The following is a 21,628-nucleotide window of genomic DNA, read 5'->3' as shown; positions in this document are numbered from 1 at the left end:
CAAAATCACCACCAGCTGTCACTGGTCATATCTTTTGTGAAGATATGGAAAATTGGAATGGGAATATTGCATTTTGGGATAAAACATATTTGTTTTCAAAAGGAGATTTGTATTGTTGCCTTCTTGGGATTGAAAGATTATCCATTCGCCATGTTGAACTGCCATGTTTCAGCAGTAGCCCTGATTGGACAACTAGATAGGTCCTTTTTGCGCTTTTCACAAGTTTTGTGGCCATTGTAGTTTCTTCTATACGCTTGGAAGACTGATTTGTATTTAAATAGTTAATATTGAAAACTTCACCACTAGATGCCACTGCCCACACACCGGTCCTTTAATGGTGGGCCATGGTGGGTATTGTATGTTGTGACTTCCTGTGTGAAGTGTTACAGCCCTGTCGTCCACAGATTATGAAAAATGATTAATGATTAGGGATCCTAATTTAAAGTGCATTTTACCTAAGAAAATTCAAATAAAATCAAATATAAATATTTATAGTTTACGTTAGAATCATCTGGCAGCCCATCTTTGGCACAGGCTCCACTTTGGGCAGTTTTGATGGAATGACAAAAAAGATGTGAGAGCTTCACAGCGTGATAACATAACTAGATTTTATCTACTTTCATTCTGAGTGTGCCTCACCTGTTCATCCTAAAAGTACACTGTTCATGCTGTTCAGTCTTTATGTAAAATAACTTATTGTGTCTTTACGTGTATACCAGTTATTAAATCATTTACTGTTCCAGTTAAGGCTAACTGATACAAAAGGACCAGCTCAAAATGTATGCAAATATGCTTGCTTTCATGCCGAGAGTTAGATGAGTAGATTGATACCACTGGCCAGGACATAGTTAGCTTAGCTTGGCATAAAGACTGAAAACAGGGGGAACCAGCTCGTCTGGGTCAGTCCAAAGATAACAACCATCCAGCAGCTTTAAAGCGCACCAAAATATCTTTTAATCTGTACGTAGGAACCACAAATAGATTTTGTGTAACTGCTCCTGGCCAAGACATAGTTTGGCACATAACCCGCCATAAAACTGTAACTTGTTGTTTTTACACTTCGGTGTTGTATATATTTTACAAATGAGATAAGACATGTTAAAAGCTTTAGAGGTGCTGATAGATTTTCTTTTACCTTTGGACAGAACTAGGCTAGCTGTTCTCTGCAGCTTTCAGTCTTAATGCTAAGCTAAGCTAACGGTGTCCTGGCAAGTGGTATCAATCTTGTCATCCAACATTTTTTGGTTACATGAGAATGGATAAATACTCTAAACCCAAATGAAAATAACCAACTTCCCTTTAGCAATCTTGAAGTTTGTGTACCTAATGGGTCCACAAACCTAACCTCTGACCTTGCAGCACTGGCATCCAAGAACAGTGGTTCCCAGTTGGGGTTGGAAACCCCAGAATGGCCTGGAAGGTAAATCAAAGGAGCTGTGAGATAAATAACAGAATAGTGCAACCTGTTATGAAGGGCTAAAAACTGTGTTGTACTATTTAAAACTTACAAGAAACTACTGTCCAAGAGCATCAGGTCATTATGTATTGCAGATTGTACCAATTCTGTCTTTTCTGCACAATTATCAGCTCTGCAGGCGAACTTGGCTGCCAGTGGTGCAGCTGTTCGACAACACTAAAACCCATATAAATAAATTGTCTGTACATACAAACACAGGCATGGCTGCAGTTACAGTTTCACTTTATCATGCTTTCAACCCTGCAAAAGAGCTGTTTAAAATCCTCTATGCTGAGTTTTGATTTCTTTACAAATAGTTGAGCTGGTATTTATAACAGCCTTGGGGGTTTGTTCCCATGTCTACACAGGACAAATTTCTGCTTGACTGTTACCCTTTTTTTAGACCTATTGTACGGGCATTTAAGGTAGCTATTAACCTTAACATGACTTCTGTCCCTGCTTTCCTGAATATCACGTGGTTCCCCAGACTTGTTTGCTCACATTTTTGCCTTTTCCACAGTGTGAGAAATGTATTAATGGAGGGTTTATTGTGCCAACACAGGATGTGGTTGTGAGGAGTTAATGCATTCATGGATCAGGCCACAGTAAAGAATACCGTGCATACATTGTTGTATTAAGACATGGAAGTCCCTTTTTGTTGAATATATTTAATATATTTAATTAACAATGAATTCAATGACTACAAAAACTGTGCAAAGGGTAAATTCACACAGGCTTATCACCCACCAGTGGAGCTCTATGCAGCTTTTCATCCTCTTTTGACTTATTTTTTGGTTTTATTGCACTTTTACTGTAAGGTTTAGCATTTGTGCTCTTATTGGCCCTGTTTCTGCCATCAGCAGGCACCTGTTTCAGCAAACAAGTGCTGATAAACCCACTGTATGCTACCTGCCCAGCAAACAACATACAGACAAAGTTAGCAACTAGGATATAGTGGTGCCATGCCATTGTTCCGAAGCTCCGAAGGCCCATTTCTCCAAAAATACACACACTCTCTGCAGCTGCAGTCAGTGTCCCGTTTTGCCTCACCTAGATGGGAAAAGTTCACAGTGGACCTGCGTGTGTATTTCACGCATTGGTGTTTGAACCACAGTCAATGGTCGGCTCACTCTCCATTAAAGTGAATGGGATCGCTGTGTTATTGCAGCCTACGCCGAATGCATGTTTAAGACACTTCCAGGTTGGCTTCATTTTTCAGACCCAGAAGCTCTGTCCATTATATATACAGTTAATGGTTTAAACCTAACCAAACTGCAACCTTCACCCTGTTTCTCAGCAAGTAAGTAAAATGGTGGTTTGTGATATACATATGGAGATTTATGGGACATGTAGATTCAGTGGAAACACAACAAATCCACTGCGTTCACTTTCCTGAAGGATTATGATAATTGGTTATTTTAATCTTTCCATGATCCTGCAAAGAAAGTTTAAGTTATTGAACATGCTTTGATCCAAACATTCACTTAGTTTTGCTCTGACGCATCAAGTTTCACATCGCTACCCTCCATCTACAATAAGTCTACAATCGCATCGCTTCATGTGGTATGTTGACATAACTGACTGTTCAGGTAGCATCTGATTGCACCCCTGTGGCAGTGTCTCGACTAAATTTGTATCTAGATAACAGTAGGATGAAGGATGTTTTAATAAGTACAAGTATAAGTTAATAAGTACTTAACTCTGTCATGCAATCCAGTTTTAGAAGTAATAATTAAACGATATTCATATCTGGCAAAGGGTTAGTTTTGTAATATAATATCTCAAAATATTTCTGCCCTGATTTTACCACATGGATGGCGTCAACATTTCAGCCAGACAGAGCCTTTTTGTAATTATTGCTTGATTGCCGTTTTACTTAAGGATGTGCAAGTTAACGTCTCAGCAGTATTTACAATAGAAACCTCTAGTGGTTAGAGGGAAATTTTTCTGTTGTTTACTTCCTCACCACTAATTTTTCCAGATAAATGATTGCAATATGCTGCTGACCTAACTATATTGTTCTTTGAGTCAAGCGTAGTTAGTGAGTCATTTCTCTATTTCTCCTTCTCTTTTAAAATCAGCTTCCCCATGAACATAATGTGACCATTATAACCAACATAACTGAACATAGAAAATTAATGGCGAAGAAAATGACATAATATAGCACATTTTTTACTGTAACGGACCACCAGTGTGTAGCATTTAGTGGCATCTAGCGGTGAAGTTGCAGATTGCAGCTAACTGAAAACCGCTCGCGTCTGTATTTGATGTTTGTGAAGTGTGTAGGATAAACTATGGTGGCTGGGAAACTCGCAAAAGGCCCTATCTACAGCCAGTGTTGGGTGTCTCTGGGCTACTGTTTAAACATGGCGGTTCAACATGCAGGACTCCATCATGTGTAAATAAAAAAGGCTCATTCTAAGGAAACGAAAACACAATGATTCCAATATTCAGATGATTATACAGCAATAAAAACATACCTATTAGTATTACATTTCATTTCTACCAGTAGATCCTCCTAAATGTTACACACTGGACCTTTAAATGGTCCAAACCCAACTAAAAATATTGAAGAAAGGGACATGGCACTCACTAGTAAGAGTTTTTTTTACACTGCTTGGGGACTTTTATCCTGTAAATCCAGTATTTTCTGTTTGTTGGTAAAAGATGCTATAAAACTGGAAGAGTGAAAGTGTAGAGTTGGGTAATTCTGCCTTTCATATAACACAGTCACTGATGCATTAGTATTATTAAGATAGTAATTATAGCTGCTTTAAAGCACAAACATGAGATTGATATCGATCTTCCCTCTTTAGTCTCCCTAAGAACCCATATATTTCCCAGAATATCAAAAAATTCCTTTAAGAATAGGCTATGAATTTATCATGGACCACTGCATATTGTTTCTAGAAACAATGGAAAGACAGAACTTTCTGAAATAAGTTTATCTTCACATGGTGTTAAATAATGGTTGCATAAGTCTTAATAAATCTATGCTTGTGTTTGTCTCCTGTTGCTTAACTACTCCCACACTCACAGATTGTAATCGAACACTTAGATGCATGCACACACATGCAAAACTCTCTCACACACACCCTTCACACAGACTTGCGAGAAGTGTCTGTATACATGAAAAATCCCCAAACCCAACTGTCACCACATTGATACCATCTTGTGAAATGTGTGATTCTTCTGGGAAAAATTGATAATAATTAAGATAGATATCTTGATTTACGGTACGAACAACCTTCCACTTCCTTCCTTGTGAATTTATTCCTCTCCTGATGATAAAGGTGATCACTCAGAACAATGTCCGCTCAAAGCATAACAGAGCCACTGGATCTCCTCACAGGGGGGTCAAGCATTCGGGACTATACTATTCTCTTGGTGTCCACACATGCATTCGCCCAGGTGTTGAGAATGTGATGATGGCTGACTCATCTGACCACATCACTCCAGATCTCTGTAGACCAGAGTCTATGGTCTTTGCACCACTGAACTCTCAAATTTGCATTCACCTTCAGAATGAGGGGTTTATGCACTGCAACCTTACTATAGTATCAACTGTGCCTGCTCAGCACTTTATAAATGCCACAGAGCATGATGTTAACTATTTCATTGTACAATGCAGTGGCCCTGTGTGGAAGCATCTGCATCCGTTATGTTTCTTTACTAATTGATTGACGGTCACCCGTATTGTATTTAGATTGTTATCAACTGCTACAGATTCCATATTATGCACTACTTGCACACATTAGGCTACTTGTCACTGCCACTCGTAGAGTTAATAAGAAATCAATGTACTTTACTTTTTATTTTGCACTAGCAGGTAATTATATAATATGTGCACCAATTGGCATCAATCATTCTCAGTGACAACAAGACACTTTTGAGGGAAACAAGTCCTTAAATGGTTTGGAAAAAATGGAAATATAAAGATTTTGAATGTTGGCACAAAATATTGGTAGCTAATGCACAGTAGAAAAAAAAAAACATGCAGTATTTGTTGATTCGTGCTTGTGCTAATGAATGAACTGTCTCATTGTATAGACTGTATGAAGCACGGAAAGAAGGTATTTGTCAGACAAACGGCAGGATAAAGATCTACTTAAGAGAAACATTGGAAAAAACATACAGGAGGATTTTGGCAAGGACTAAAAGAGAGAGGAGGAGTGAAGAGGTAAGTGACCAGGCACGTGTGAGTCTGGTGCCAACTTTCCCTGATTTCCAGTCAATGAGCACAGATCACACTTTTACTTTCTCTTCTTCAGCCATAAATACACACGCATGCTCTTCACCTCACTGCAACACCTTCACACTCCTGACTGAAACAGACTCTCTGAAGCCAGAGTTCAAACCTACGAAACAGAGACATGGCCTCTCGAGTTGCAGCTCTGCTATTGCTGGGTGTCCTCTGTGTTGGGTTTGCATCAGGTAAGACATACTACTATTCATTGCAGTCAAACAGATTCATATTTCAGAATGATTTCAGTGCAGGTGCAAGGCTAATGTGATCTTTTAGACTGAAACAGTCAAAACCAAACCACATTTGAAATTTAAGCTCAGTCAGGAAGTGACCTTTTCACCTGCCAGGCATTTCAGCTTTTTAGGTCTCATTGATAAATCTACCTGTCTAACCCTTTCTACATTTTAAGATAACTTTTTACCCATTCTGATAAATTTGTTTCTCCATCCTCCTGCAGGTGAGATTGCAGTGGACTGCTGTCTGAGTGCCTCCAGTAAGCGTTTGCCCCTCAAAATCATCGAAAGCTACACCATTCAGGATGCTGGGAAGGGCTGCGATGTCAAGGCTACCAGGTAAGTGTAAATTATTTACATATATAAATCAGGCAAAAGAAAGTTCTTTCCTCAGATCCTTTGCTGAATGGTTACAGGAGCTGGTTCATATTTTTTGCAGTATCCTAATTTGCAGTCAGGTTTATGGAAGTGGATTTCTTTCAGCTCTGTAGTCTGCAGCTTAATCTCACTTCTGTGTTTCTCATCATCTTTTTCAGGTTCCTAACAATAGCTGGAAGAACACTGTGTGTCTCCCACCCCGACGATGCAGAATGGGTGAGAAAGCACATTGCTGCTCTGGAAAAGAGAAAACTGAGACAGCAATAAGTCGGGTAAATGAAAAAAGCTTGTATTTTCCCCTTTTTCGCCTGAGCTTTTAAAAGCTCCCTTGCTCCTTTTTTTTCTTACAATATTGTGGAAATGATTCCCATGTTTCACGTTAAAAGTTTCAACCTTGCACTCACTTATCTCTGTACTTACTTTTTGCAGGTGTAAAGAGGAGCGGAGAAAAGTGAAAAGATGGCTGAAAATCAAGACGGACCGACTCTAAACTGAGAGCTGAAGAAGCCTGAACCCCTTCCATTTCTGCTCAGAGCCTCAGAATGGCCATGTTGTACTGTAGAAGATCCAAACATTTTGAGAAAATCAAACCTGTAAGATCATTGAAGAATCATCACTTATGATGATTTTATGAGCCGTCAGTGAATCATAGTGTAAGTATAAGTGGCTAAATATACAGTTCTGTATGTGTTTATTTTGTGGTGGTGTAAAAAACTCTTTCCTTTTTTATTATTTGCCTTGACTTGCCTGGAACTAACAGTGACAGTGAAATCAATCCTGTTGTTTGTTTGTTTTGTTTTTGTTTTTATCATAAGACTGTGAGGCGTTTGTGGAACATTTCACTGAATGTTTGACAATCTGTGTTTATCTTTTATGATACAATTTTAGAGCTGTTTTAATCAAAACTTGTAAAATAAAATATTGATTTAAGTATGTGAAAACTATTGTTGAGAGTTATTCTAAAATAAAGTTTGATATTATTTTTGAAATCTTTCTGTTGCCGCCTTTCATTATAACTCAAACATTTCACATGGAAAATGGAAATGTGTTTTCTGAATTAATGACCTTGCATGCACTTTCATGCACAGTCAAAGACACACAACACATCTGGAAGAATACAATTAAAACAAATCTGCACCACATAACAATAAATTAAAATAAAAAAAATAGTAATAATCAAAAATGCAGTGGAAAATAAAGCTACAAAAGGATAGGTCCAAGGAATGGACCATAAGAAAAGCAGTTGTAGAGTTACGAACATTAAATCTTGTACTGAGTGACGGCGTGAGCAAATCAACAAAGTAGTAGTGGAAAGTGTCATGTAATAACAATCACTCTGTACACCTGTATGTAAATGACGGGATGTTACTCATCAGCTGGCAGTCAAGCAGCTGATGCGAGTCACTGGTGGTGAAGCGTGAACGAAGCCGATGATACCGATCAGCTGTTACAAGCATGAACTAACACTATGCTCAATTTCCAATGGCTTCTAGGAAAGTTCAGTGCACCAATAATCACATGCAAATCTTCATGAATTACAACAGACAAAGAACAAACATACTCGCCAATATGAAAACATATTGTGGGAAATGAACATTCTTAGATTAGTAATCAGTGTATTGATTTGGTGAAGCCTATGTGATTCTCTGTGTTCTACATTATGAGGAAGTCAACTGAGAGTTACATTGTAACTGGCTATTGTACTGAGGAAGGCCTAAGGTATTGATTGAATCAACTTTGTCAGAAGGTGAGCGACTGTTCTTCAGTTGACCTCATGATATATAAGGCCAGGCACTCTGAAAGTCCTTTCAGAGTAAAAAGCTATCCCTTGGTGTGAAGCGAACAGTTCCACTAATATGCTATTGGAAAAAGCAAAATAAAAACTTGACAGAACAATTTCACCTGAAGGTCCACTTGATTATTCTGGAGCTTTCATCAATCTCACATGGTCTTCAACAGCAGATAAAGTTTTCTCACTTCAGAACTATAGATGTTCCATATTTCTATGATTCTGAACATCTGCTGATGAAGACTGTGTGATACGGTACGGAAAGCCCTTAAACAGGCGAGTAAGGGGTAACCTTGACTTGAGATTGTTTAGTCGACTGTTTTTGAGACGTATCAGCATACGTATGAAGATGTGTATTTCACTTGCTGGTGTTTTGTAGACATACATTTTTTTGTCATTTACTGTATGCGGTATGCATTTCTCAACCACAAATAGAAAAATTCATTAACAAGGGTGAGGAAAGTCAGGAGCAAAACGATTAGCATCTGAACAAACAATTAAAGAAGCCATTATATGTGACAGTAACCACCCTCGGAGCTCAGAAAAGCTCCTGCTTTCTGGTTCCCGCCTTTGACACCCATCAGCCAAAACTAACAGATATAAATTCTTTTTTATATCCTCTGCCATTTCCCTGCTCAGTAAAGTAGCATCAGTACCAGACATGCCTGTTTCTCCCTTCTTTTTGTCACTAATATTCTAAGTTTTTTTCTTACTTCATGTGTTCGTCTCTATTTATATGTATTTGTGGGTTTGTGGTTTTTTATCTGGTGTGTCTCGCCCTGTGTTGTTTTTACAGCTACAGCAGCAGAACCAATTGCCCCTCTGGGATAAATTAAGTCTTTGAACTTGAATGTGTTTTCTTAAGCTGAAGAGTGCTGCACTCCCTCTTCCCTTGTGACACTTTTCCTCTCGGGAATTGCCCAGCACAGCAACAGTCGTCTGCTGCTAAATCCCTTGTTTGTAACTTAGTAGGCCACATGAAGGAACTACTTCTTAAAAGCACCTTAAAATGTTCATATTTAGTTTAAGATGAAATTGGCGAATGAGTGTAAAGATGTTTAAAAGACTAGAGTAAGTCACTTAAGGGAGAGACATTCAAGTCATTCAAGAGATACTGAGTTTCTGTAAGGGATGTGCAACAAGATTTGTGGAATGATTGAGGTACTTTTTAAGGAACTTTATCCCTAAAACATCTCTCAAACTAATTTTGCCAGAACTGAGCCCTGATTCTGCATTCTCATCTTTTAAGTTTAAGGTTAGGATTTAAGGTAACATTCCCTGCTATATGTATTGAAAAAAAAGTATTGATTTTTTTTTCAAACAATAATTAAAATACAGTCAACATGATACATGCATTCAGCATCGTTCTGCTCATTTCGACATATTGTGTGATGAGTGACATGTAGGAGAATGGGTTGTTGTGACCTCAGAGCATTCGAGAACAGGAAGTCGTAAAGCCACTTCACTTGAGTGTTTGACCTACTCATGACAGTACAGCCACAAACTGTGCTCAGTGCCAAAAACCATCATCCTAATATCCAAAAGCATCCTGTGGAGTTTCCCACAATGTATGTGGGGCCACAAGCCTCCGAAATATACAGCACAACTCCCTGAGCGTTGATTTACAACCACTGCAATATTTGACAACATGTTGCAAGGGACAGATGTCCTAAATCCCTAACCCTACATATACCTCTATACAGTATGCATCATTTAAGAGCATCTATCGAACCTTGAACTTCAAAAATGTACGTGAGTTATGTTAGCAGAGCAATTATTGTAGATAAAAATGTTCTATTAAACATAGTCTTCAAAGGCACCCCAGGGATGGTGAAACATGTCCTTTCTTGTCAGGATGCAGATATTCAACATGCTCACTCCTATAAGACTTTCCCAGATACTGCCCTTGGGCCAGGACTACTGCCTGGATTCCTGCCAGATCATTCTCTGTAAGCAAATACTTACAGGTCCATCAACTTCTTTTTTTTCTTCCTGTAATTGCTTCAGTAGGGAAAGTCCAAGAGAGTAAACACTGCAGACAGATAACACAAAACATCTTGGAAAAAATCCATGAATGTGATTTACAAGAAAATGAATCTTGCTCTGTAAATGTTTCTTTAAAAACGTACAGCATCTGACTGAACAAACAGTTTAACAATTGCACATGATGATGCAATAAGTCAGTGAAGGTAATCTGATAGTGAACCGATTAAATATTAGTAGGTTAGTTTTATGTCAACATAAAGAGACCACAGCACAACTGTTACCAACTTCCTCAATACAGTAAGTGGGGAAGAGAAAGTTGCTCTTTACAGACACTTGCGGATAAAGTAGTATCAGTTCAGTGAAAACCATGTTTTTCCAGAGAGGTGTCACTCTTCCACATTAGAATAAATAGGCAAAGAAAGTACAATGAACCTGCGTAATAATACAAGTGCTTTTTCTTACTTTGGGTTTTGATTTGATGGGTGCAGTGCCCTTATCTTTATGGCTTATCTTTTAACAACATGAAAGAGTATGGAAATACAGTAAGCTGTTAGGACAATAAAAAGTATTCTTATAAAGACAATGTGAGATTTTTTCCCATTTATTTCATTGCATATTTATTATAGCAAACCCGTCATGTGCAAAACTGATGCTATAGACAGTATCTACAGCACCATAGTTTGAAGCTTAGGGCCACCAACCTAATACTTTCACTTAAATTGTCATGTAAAAAACTACTTGATGATGACAGTGACAATGATGATAATACTATTGTCAGATCTGAAAATGTTCTTGCATCACAGCATCTCCATTTGCAGCATCACAGAAAAGACATAAACAAGGAACACAAATATATCGGCCCACATTTAACATAAAAACACAGAAGATTCAAGGTCCTTCAACATGCACAAATTGTAGCACAAAGTTATTCTGCAGTCTAACCTTGCTTAATTGTGGAAAGCTGTATCTCTTGTTTGATGGTTTACAATTTGGATTCACTGTTGAAAGGTTGGTGGTTTGGAGCAAGAGAGGCACTGATGTATGCATGAAGTATGTGGGTCAGCTTTCCAATCAGGATTTTTATCTTTTTTTGTCCAAAACTGCATGCGATTAGCATAAAGTGTCCATGTGTGCAAAGGGAAGACTTGTGGGTACCCATAGAACCCATTTTCATTCAATTCAGATACTGTCTTTTAAGGTCAGATGTCAAGGGATCCCTTTGAAAATGGCTATTTAGGTACAGCCTCCCAAAGACAGTGCAAAGTGGAAGAGGTAAGAGAATGGGGTGGTACATGGGGTGGCCATTCAGATTTCAGGGGTAGTCAGAGCCACCCAAGGCTCTGGACACCACCTTGGTTTGGAGACACAAGCCATCAGCAATGTGCACATTATTCAAGTAGAATAATTTTTAGAAACAGATGACCCGGCCTCCATCCTTATGGTTTGCGGCAGATAAATCATGGGGCCTGCAATTTATTTTTTGGACCGTCCTGTGAGATTTGCTATGGGTCCCACGGAATCCTAATCCCAACGCAGTCATCTACTCCGAAGGAATGTGTATGTTTTGTGCTAGGATCATTGGTGTTTAAAGGGAAGTGTCTTTTTGGTTTCAAAAGAACTTGGTTTGTCCAACCATTTTGCTTATGTGATACCTAAATACTGTCAACACCAAACTACGAGATTAATTGTGTTTGCAAATAAAAGGAGAACTAGATTTTCCAGAGAACTGAGCACAGTCTTTGTTTAGTTACTTGTACAGTAGAAGTATACTTCATCTTCATAAATGAAATGTTTATTTGATAGCTTATTTGATACTTTTCGGTATTCGGTCTGAACATGAATTGATAGCTTTTCCATATGACTTCCAAAAAACAAGCAAATGTGAGAAATGTAGCACTGAATATATATATGCATTTAAATTACATTGAGCAAGAGTCAGAGCATTATGCCTTAATAATTATTTTATTTATTTTTTCTGCTGTGTAATTTTTCCCTCAGAGTAAATGTTGGTCAGTTGGTTATTTGAGGGTTAAATAACCAACTGCTGGTCTTGTTTTGTGTTTGTTCAGAGATTAGAGAAGTGCTCCTGTGACCGGGAGCTGACTCAAAGTGCGACAAACTGTTCCTTTTACCTTAGAAGAGTTGCATGTCTGGGAAGTGCTGGGAACTGAAATATACAATATTTAAATATACAACCATTGGGAGGTCTTTCTCAGCTTTTCACTTCATGATGGACAAAATGGAATGGGGAGGGCATGAGGAAGAGGTGGGTCCAGAAAGATGAAAAGTGAAACTAAGAAACTAAATGGACATTGTTCTGTTCAGTATATATAGAGCTGTCTACACGACATAGAGGCAGTCACCTTACTTTGCCACATAAGTGCTGAAAGGAAGGACAGGCTCTTCATCAACCAATCAGCTTCCAGAGAGACAAAGAGTCGACCTCGCCAGCTCAGCAACTAAACATGGCTCTGTGGGGTGATGCCAAACTCTTCTTCTGCATCCTCTTCATCACTTGCTACTGCACAGGTGAGTGTTTTTTCAGGCATCTTCCACCTTGGCTCATTATCAGACTCTAAAGGTCTCTCTGATGCAGAGAGTGAAATCAGTCACTGCCGATCAGTCTTTTTGAGATGAAAAAGATACGATAAAGACTCTAATTCATCTGAAAAATACACTTGGAACTGCACCAAAAAGAACGAGTGGTTTACAAAGTGCGCTGGGAAATAAGTAAACGCTTTAGTGGGGCTATGATTGAGGTTTAAATATGTGTGGTCCTTCACTTGACATGAAAATTCAGCTTTCCGAGTTTGCATTTTGCATCTTCAAGTTCTTATTTGTGCAGTCCAAAATCACAGTTGTGTCTCAGAGAGCTTTGCAATCTGAAGTCTGTTCAGCATATGACACCCAAGTCTTAACCCAGATTAAAAAAATACTCTTTAAGAGGGCAAACAATATCTGGCACAGAAAGTAGCCCCAAACATTAGTCAAATTATAATATGAAGAAACAGAATGACATATAATATTAAATAAACAGAGGTAAAGTATAATGTATAAAATAAAATATGAATCAAATATGAAATTAAATAACTTGAATAGTTTCATGTAAGCTCAATTGATTCCTTTAATATTGAAATCTATGTACTTTACACAGGACATTAACTCATTTACTTTACTTATCAGTGCAAAGAAACAAAGTAAATGAGGTGAGGCTGTGGTGAGAGTTCTTCATGCAGGGTGTGCTGCTGGTTTTTCCCTCACCTGGGCACTTGCTTTGTAATAGGCGAAAGTTAAAGGTTAACTGTGGGAAATCCCTGTCTTGATTTAACCACAGATTATCTTGGTGATTTCCCCTTCTAGGGATTGACTCCAGTTGCAGGACTTCAGCTCACATTCCTTTATTGCAATAGTACACAAATTAAACTTAAATGAACACATCTCTGGAGATCTACAGTGATCTTGGCTCCATTTGGTCGCCTGTTTCACACGAGCTACTCCAAATAAATCTTATGTCACCTGATACATCTTTTGAAGTTTGAACCAGATGTCTGTATTGTGTTCCTGCTATAATCCCTGACCGCTCAAATGTCTGATGGGCTAGAAAGTGCTAGTCTACCACACCCCATCATTCATTCACATACACAAGCACACAGAACATAACCTCATAAACAAAAGAACGTCTCTTTTGCAGTAGTTTTCGGTTGCACTGAAGTGATTGGTGGTAACTTATTGTTCAGTTTGTTAAGTTTTTCCTGTTTAATTTGATGTTTTTTAACAATAATCCTGTGAGTGAATCAAGTTATGACTTGAAATGATAATTATAATTACAGTGATCACATCATTTAAGTATGAAACTCTTTGTAGGCATAAAGTGTTAAAGGTGGTTTAACACTTTTATAGTGGCCATAAAAGTGGTTGTAAAAGTTTGTAATTTCCCTCTTTATGAAGAACAGCTGTAGTCAGCATTGTATATTGCTTACAATGGATTCTAACACTAACTACACACTATGTTAAATTATCCTTTATTAATCCCTGAAGGGAAATTCATTCTCTGCATTTATCCTATCCTACTAGGAGAAGTGGGAAGCCACAGTGTGGTGCCCAGGGTTCAACTCCAGATCTGAGCCAGTGCCTGGTGGTCAAGGGCACTGACTTGAGAATTAATCCAACATACATGTTTTCATAGTGGGGGAAACCCAGAGGAAACCCACACAGACATGGGGAGAACATGCACACTACACACAGAAAGGCCCTGCCCAAGTCAGAACAACATGTATTGGCAAAAAGAAAATTGTCTCAATCCATATGCTCAAGTATGTTCCAGTAATTAATTACTGGGTAATTCATTGGAGCATCAAAGCTATGAGGAGGGTGATAGCGCCACATGGAAGCCACGTATTTGTCATGGTGTCACAATATGATGACTGTTTGGGACATCCTGAGTGTATATTGCATATATCTGTGAAGAAATAGATTTTTTAAACTATATTTTGGCAGGAGTGTCAGTTTATGTTTAACTGATCTGATCTTCTCTGTCTTACAGTGACATTGGCGCAGATACCCATGGACTGCTGCTTCCAGGTCAAAGACAAACCAATTGAGAAAAAGTTAATTGTAGACTACCATCAGCAGATCAGTGGACAGGGCTGCCCTATTAATGCCATGATGTAAGTTTGGGTTGTGCGATGTGGATCATGTATCCAATCAGTAGACTCAGGATGTACAATCACACTCTAATTATTTACACCCTGACCGGGATGATTTGGTTTTCTTGCAGTTTGGTGACCAGACGAGACATGAAACTCTGTGTGCCTTCTGGCGTGCAGTGGGTCCAAGATGTGAAGAATCACGTGGACTCCCTGAGAATTCGCTGCAGGAAAAACAACAAGGTACCTTGTTTTTAAATGTCACGCTGCTCTGCACTTTAAAAGGTCATGGTGTTGAATTTGTTTGTTTATATTAAACCCCATGCTAAAATATGGCTTTTTTAAAGTGGCAACAGATATCACTAAAAATTTCCACTTTAAAAACAGATTTGCAATACTCGTTAGTTTAGTTATTCTGCCTTCACTGATCAATGGTGCTTAGTTTGGCAGAAGGAGTACATTTCAACATTTTGGGAACAATTTGTTACCACTTTTGTGTCTGTATTTTATATATGGAGCTAAGGCAATTAGTTTAGCTTAGCATAAAGACTGGAAAAAGGGGGAAAACCTGCCTGCAATTCATTCCTTCTAATTTTTTTCTTCATCTCACTTTTTGCTCCATGTGCTTTTATTTTGAAGAGCACAAGGAGCTTTCTTTTCTAGTCTTGTACTGTAAAGCAATTCACAAGCAGGATTTCTTGTAAAATTCAACCTGGAAGCACACAATATGTCATGTATCATTTTGAGGCATTTCTGTTTGAACCAGTGATGATAAATATGTGTGTGTTTATAGGCCAGAGGCTGCCATAAAGTGAGGCTTGAGTAAACGGAGAGCGACCTGTGACCCCTGCAGCAACAACAACAGAGTGGACCACTGCGAGTCAGGGAGGAGAAGAGTGGATCAAACCAGTAAATAAATAGATAAAAACTATAATGATAATCATAGTTATTCCTCCTATTATTAAAGATCAATCTCTCTATGTTACCATTGTATCTTATAAAATCATGTTCTAGTTGCAATAAAAAAAAAAAACATTTTGAAGGATTTTTATATTGTTTCTGGCATTTGTGTTTTGGAAGACCAAGAATTATGTAAGAAATATCCAAGAATGTGAGTGTCAGTTTGTTGATTTCATTGATTGTTGAAATAAAATAAAGCCTTGTTTTTCCAAATCATGTCTCAAATCATTATTTCTTTGGAGGTAAAATTGTTTTCTTTGAATCCCATCACTGCTCTTGAAAAAGTATTGGTTTCACTCTGAGGTTTGGTGTATTTACACTGCAATCTTAAAATGATGTTTATCTGGAAAAAGTTTCAGTAATCTGTCATGCTGCCATAATAGGGATTTGACAACACGGAGTGGAGAACAACGTAACAATCTGGTGCCTGTCAGCTGAGCATAATGGTCTTTGCTGCTCTTTGCTGTACTGTACCTTTTCTGTTTTTTCTTATAAAGAAATAATGAAGAAATTGCTAAAAAGAAGCATGCATACAATACAATACAAATACAATTATTATATTATGTTCATCTTTTCAAAACACAAGGAAGCAAATGTTAACATCACCGTATTTAGGGTTGATTAACATAGCAAGTGTAGATTTGTGAGATTGTATCATGCATGTGGTTCACATTTGTGTAGGAGCCATAAAATGACTTCAGTTTAAAGAGGACAATAAATCAATACTTACTTGATCATATATAATATGTTATAATAAACAATTATCGTTACTTAATTAAATGATCTCTTCTGATTGAAATACCACTTGCCTTCTAACCATGTAGGCAAAACTGAAGTAGCTTTGAAACCCACGAAAAACACAAATGAGCCCTATGAGTGTTTGATTTGTCCATTCTGGGCTTCTGTAAAAACACGTTGATTTAACATGGTGGACTCCATTGAAGAGGTCATTCTCCATCTGTAGATAAAAACGTCTCACTGTAAGGTAACGAAAACACAGTGATTCCTATTTTCCAGTGATCATACATAAATGAAAACATACCTTTCTGCCTATCTTTAAACTAACAGATTTTGGCCTTATTGTTATTGTTGTTGAGACATATTGTACAGTAGCAGGAGCATGTGAGTGAAGGTTCCCTTTAAGCAGAAAAAAAATTCCAGTTTGTTTGCGCTTTTGTGGCTGTTAAATGCTGAGTTGACAGCTTTTGTGAGCTTATACATCTCGCATTTCATAGTAACTTAAAACCTCCAAACTTAAGTACATGAGATGTTGGTTGGGCATCTCTGTTGAGATGGTTTTATATACATAACATACAGAAAAGGACAATGAGATGAATTCGGATAATGCACATTTACAGGTTGCTTAATCTACCATCAACTTCACATTTACAGGAAGGGTCCTCAAAAAGGAAAGTAGGGGTTCAATGCCTTCCTCAAGTCAACAGTATTTGTTAAGGAAAATAATGTTTGGGTTTTTTTGCTCAGGATTCAAACCTGTGACTTTTGGATGATGAGCGCACTGATTTCCCTGAACTCAAGGTTATCTTTAATCTGAGAAGTTAAAATGCTAAGTGCAGCCCATTCAACTTTTAATCCTTCTATAAACATTCTGGATAAATAAAAGATTAGATTTCACACTTTGGCAGTGCCACTTCTCGGTGAGTGTGTAAGATCTTTGTTTGTTTAGATTCCCCATGTTGCCAAATGCCTAACCTCTCTAACAGTTATGACAAGCCCCTATAAATGATAGGGAAATTAAACCCAATTTATAGATTTCCATAGAAAATACGTCTTCAGAGGAAATAAAACACAATAGCTCCTTGTGATGAATATATGCAGGAGGACAAACTATGGTACATACACAGTTTGCAGAACAGTGCGTCAGACTGGTCTGGATTCATAGGAATATTGCCACCAATATGATGAAATTTCTTTTTCGAAAAGCACGTTAAACCAACTACTGATGTACATTTGGACCAATAACGAGAGGTTTGCTGCTCTTGATGAGCTGCTGTTGTACTTTTGAACAGATCTTAATTATGAAGTTTAAACATGTTGATAATTTATCACAAATTATGAGTGTAACTATTTCTACAGAAGCAGCTGCAGTGCCTGGGCGGTTTGAAATCATTAATAGAGCTAAAATAATGTTCACACAGTGCAACATGCATTTGAAATAATTTAACCTGTAGGTGGGTCTGATTGGGTCAGAGGTTAAGAACTATTAGTGAAACATGATTATTTATCAGTGTAATGTCGAGTCTAATATTACATCAACATAATCTTATAAGACTCTGAACGCAATGATGAACTGCAATTCAAACTGACCTGAGTTTCATTGGACGGGACACATATTGTCAAACACTATAGCTCGACTAAAATGACAAAATATAAAGGACAAAGAGAATCTATTTCTATAAACTGTTAGTTGGCATTGTGCAAAAGAGCCTGTATATTGCAACTCAGTGAACTCACAGCTGATCTGTTTCATCTTTTTTAAACATCAGCACCATCTGGTGGCTGGAGTGCCTCCTTCTCAACAGTGAACTTAAGGTAGTATGATATTATCAGTATATGCACATGACAGTGCATCATGTTTTCTTTCATGTATCAACTTCTGGCCTGCAGTATCAAACACGTGTGATACTTTGATACAGTGTACTGTATACAAAATACCGGTATTATATATATTATAGTTCCCTTATCTTTTGAGGATCAAACACTCATTTCCTGTATGCTTGGAAGTCAACTGTAAAAGTTCATAGTTTTGTCTTTCATGGAGAACGGCAGCTGTGCTAAGAAAAAAAAGACAAAATCTAAACTCATTTTTGAAATATAAACTACTTCTCTGGTTCCCATCCATGTGTTTCATGTGCTACAAATACACATATTTTTCTGAGAAAGTAAATACAGGATGTACACTGCTTAGGATCCAATCAGTAAACTTCAATAGGAACTGACTATTGGAGGTGATTTTGAAATTGTATTTAGCCATATGTTGGCAAAAGGTAAAACATTTTGAATTTGTCTGAAACCTTACCACAGACGTTCCAAACTACAAACCTCTTTCAGTCACCTTCATTTCTACACCGGTGTGTAGTCGTGGAGTGTTTCATAATCAAACAGTTCTGTGTTGGTACAGCGGTACAATAGTGTGTTAAGGACAAAAGACACAGGAGCCATTTCAGTTTGTGATCACATGAGCACTTTGTTATTTAACATCCATAGTAGTTCGATAATGTCATACGTATACGTCATATAGCCTGGACACAGAGAGAAGAGCAGTGTCACTGATGCTGAAGGTATTTACAGGCAGGAGGAGGCAGCCAGGGAGAGAGAAAGCAGATTAAAAAAAGACGAGAGAAAGAAAGAGGGCTTCTTTCTTTCTCTCTGTTATGTCACTCTTACAAGTGTGGCCTTTTAAAGCACAACGTTTCAGCTAATCAGATGCCAAATCTAAAGTGAATCTGTCTTTGCCTCTCAGCCCTGAGCCTCCATGTCTCTCTGGTTTTATCACTACTATGTGTTTATCTCTGTCTGTCCCATGTGAACAGGATGTCAATGAACAGCAAACTGCCTGGAGGACCCAAAATGACCCTCACTTATCATACTTTCCACTACCACGCCGACTGTCATCATGGTTGTTAGCACTGAAACTAAAGCTTATACCTGCTTCCTGTATTAAACATAAAATACATTAATAAATCAGTAATGACATTCATACATGTAACTCTATGGCAGAAATTAATCTTTTAAGGATTTAAATATATTTACAGTTCAATGAAAATTAAGTAATAAACTGATTTTGCTGAAATTAAATGACTGTACAAACTGTACAATAATGCAACAAAACAGTAAAATTATATCCTATGAAAGTTTTTCAAAAACTACACAAGCATTCATTTATTTAATAAATGTACATTGATTTTACCATTTTATAATGTGTAATATTTGGGTTGGGCATCTGTAAATGCTTAACATCTATCCAGGTATATTGAATATAGCCAAAATTTTAGTTCTTTGTCAACTTATGTTAAACCTAAGGCCACATCTTACACCTGGGCATGACAGGTAGCAGGTACATACTAACACCCGAATGCCCACAGAGCCACCATCACAAAATGTGTTGGGGTTTCCCTTTAAGCATCAAAAAAATATCAGCTCTATTTCTTCACAATACTTGTCTTTGAAGTCAACAAGAATCTCTGTAGATATAAATCTGGGGAAAATGTACAGTTAGACACGTCAGAGCATATACAAAATATAATGTCAAATATTAGGTCGCTAGCCTTGAAGTGTCTAACTGGGCAATTCTCCCTTTTTTCCTCAAGCGCTTTAAGGCATGGATAAGATCATTTATCCCTTTCTAAATGCCACACATATAACTAATTAGCAATCATTTTGTTAGCTAAGAGTTTTCCAGGCTGGATCCCCAACACATTCAAAAATGCCTCCACAGCCATGCTTTGCTGTCATTGGACATCCTTCTCTGTTTTCTGCAACCGTCCATTTAGATGCTTCCTTCAGCTAATTGGACTGGTCAATAAATAAATAGAACTCACCATATGTGTAAGTCATATATGCATTTACAGTATGTACCAATAGATCAAAATGCACATGTACAGCGCAGGCTGTAGCCACCGGCTCACTCAGAGATTAAGGGAGGACCGAGGTTCGGGATACGGCAGGAACACAGGTGAAACAGGACTGTAGGGAAAAAGACAACATTTTGGCAAGGTTACATGCACTTAAACAATGTCAACCATTGATTCATCCCAGCTGTGGTGGGTCTTGTGAGGGAAAGGAGGGAGAAAAAAAAGGCAATTTGCTTTTCAGTCCATCTATTCCTTTGTCTCCATATAAACAGGCTTTAATGAGCGGTGATAAAGTAAGACAGACGAGGAATGGAAACATTCCTTTTTCATTCTTTTCACTTGGGTTGAACAGCCATCTAAACAGACTTCTGTGTGGTTTTCTACTCTTCTAATAACAATATGCTGAATCACACCTCTGCAACTGGAGCAGACGTGGATCAAACAGTTAACAATTTTTGCTTTTACATCAACCACCTTAGCTCAACGTAAAAAGCAAGGATTCACCAGTTTCTATGTGAAATTAAAAGATCAATCGGTACCAAGTAAGCAACAGGACATCTAACCGACTCCGGCGTTCGACTGAGGGCAATAACTGAGCACTGTGTGTGGCACAGCCAGGTGAATGTGTAGACAGTACAGCAAAGTGCAGCTAGGCATGGTAAATATTATATTGTGAAGTTTCCCGTCTGTGCGTAGCCCCTCTTTGTTTTGTTGAAAGTAGAGATGGATGATATATAGGCTGGACAGTCACACAGTTAAGCTAGCAGCACAGCTTCGCGCAGAGAGAAGCATGTGTTTGAAGTGTCTTTGGGTTTGTTTCTTGTCTTTTGTCTTTTGGTTTTTGGATGTATGCATGCATACTTGTCTGGATGTACCCTTGAAGTGGATGTGAGTTTGTGTTCGAGCCTGCATGCTTCCCTTGCATGTGACTGTACATCTTCATAATCTTCGTACTTTCTACAGTGTTTTTTTAGCGGGAATCGTCCCCAATGTACAGTTAACAGGTTTTTGTTTTCAGTAGGTATGTGGCAGGGAAAGGACACCCTCTGTCTGCAAAGCGGTTTGCCTTCATCTTAATTCCTTCTAGGGCAGCTTTGGCTTAGCACTGCCCAAGTCCAGTGGCATCCTGGCTCTCCTCCATGTTTTTGAGGGTAACATAGATGATGGGCACCAAGCCCTGCGTGGATCCCAGGGAGCAGAGCAGCCAGTCTGGATCAGCCTTGCTCAGGACCCGCAGGATATCGCCCTTGTTGAAGCTCAGCTGGCCGGGCTCTGTGGCTATGTGGTGGCACAATGCTCGGACTTCGCTGAGGAATGACAGAGGACATGGAGAAAAGAT

At 38.2% G+C, this 21,628-nt stretch overlaps 3 protein-coding genes across 6 annotated transcripts in view; 2 read left to right on the top strand and 1 right to left on the bottom strand.

Annotated features, from left to right (window-relative positions):
* The first annotated feature begins 5,744 nt into the window (after nucleotides 1-5,744).
* Nucleotides 5,745-7,291, top strand: LOC118325882 (C-C motif chemokine 19-like). Its single transcript, XM_035658726.1, has 4 exons — nucleotides 5,745-5,890; nucleotides 6,160-6,274; nucleotides 6,472-6,585; nucleotides 6,743-7,291. Exons 1-3 carry the CDS (start codon nucleotides 5,830-5,832, stop codon nucleotides 6,578-6,580), a joined length of 285 nt encoding a protein of 94 aa, XP_035514619.1. The 5' UTR covers nucleotides 5,745-5,829; the 3' UTR covers nucleotides 6,581-6,585; nucleotides 6,743-7,291.
* A 5,134-nt stretch (nucleotides 7,292-12,425) lies between these two features.
* ccl19a.1 (chemokine (C-C motif) ligand 19a, tandem duplicate 1) lies at nucleotides 12,426-15,907 on the top strand. The gene is made up of 4 exons (XM_035658658.1): nucleotides 12,426-12,617; nucleotides 14,632-14,755; nucleotides 14,866-14,977; nucleotides 15,528-15,907. The coding sequence occupies exons 1-4, from the start codon at nucleotides 12,554-12,556 to the stop codon at nucleotides 15,558-15,560; spliced, it is 333 nt and encodes a 110-aa protein (XP_035514551.1). The 5' UTR covers nucleotides 12,426-12,553; the 3' UTR covers nucleotides 15,561-15,907.
* Nucleotides 15,908-18,882: 2,975 nt separating this feature from the next.
* rusc2 (RUN and SH3 domain containing 2) overlaps nucleotides 18,883-21,628 on the bottom strand; it is a 39,159-nt gene continuing 36,413 nt past the window's right edge. For all 4 annotated transcript variants that reach the window (XM_035657743.1, XM_035657744.1, XM_035657746.1 and 1 more), the window contains one exon: nucleotides 18,883-21,596. In XM_035657743.1, the coding sequence (XP_035513636.1) occupies nucleotides 21,389-21,596 (208 nt within the window). In that variant the 3' untranslated portion in view covers nucleotides 18,883-21,388. The remainder of the gene's footprint in view (nucleotides 21,597-21,628) is intronic.

This window comes from Morone saxatilis, unplaced genomic scaffold (assembly GCF_004916995.1).
Source record: "Morone saxatilis isolate NCDOM2014 unplaced genomic scaffold, NCSU_SB_2.0 Contig16, whole genome shotgun sequence".
NCBI lineage: Eukaryota > Metazoa > Chordata > Actinopteri > Moronidae > Morone > Morone saxatilis.
This window is presented reverse-complemented; position numbering and strand designations above follow the sequence as displayed.

What these genes read in the sequence shown, in the direction of transcription:
- LOC118325882 (XM_035658726.1), top strand. Translation starts at nt 5,830, where the DNA reads ATGGCCTCTCGAGTTGCAGCTCTGCTATTGCTGGGTGTCCTCTGTGTT. An exon ending in CTGTGTTGGGTTTGCATCAG is followed by an intron (nt 5,891 to 6,159) that starts GTAAGACATACT and finishes ATCCTCCTGCAG; the next exon opens with GTGAGATTGCAGTGGACTGC. An exon ending in TGCGATGTCAAGGCTACCAG is followed by an intron (nt 6,275 to 6,471) that starts GTAAGTGTAAAT and finishes CATCTTTTTCAG; the next exon opens with GTTCCTAACAATAGCTGGAA.
- ccl19a.1 (XM_035658658.1), top strand. Translation starts at nt 12,554, where the DNA reads ATGGCTCTGTGGGGTGATGCCAAACTCTTCTTCTGCATCCTCTTCATC. An exon ending in TGCCCTATTAATGCCATGAT is followed by an intron (nt 14,756 to 14,865) that starts GTAAGTTTGGGT and finishes GTTTTCTTGCAG; the next exon opens with TTTGGTGACCAGACGAGACA. An exon ending in GCTGCAGGAAAAACAACAAG is followed by an intron (nt 14,978 to 15,527) that starts GTACCTTGTTTT and finishes GTGTGTTTATAG; the next exon opens with GCCAGAGGCTGCCATAAAGT.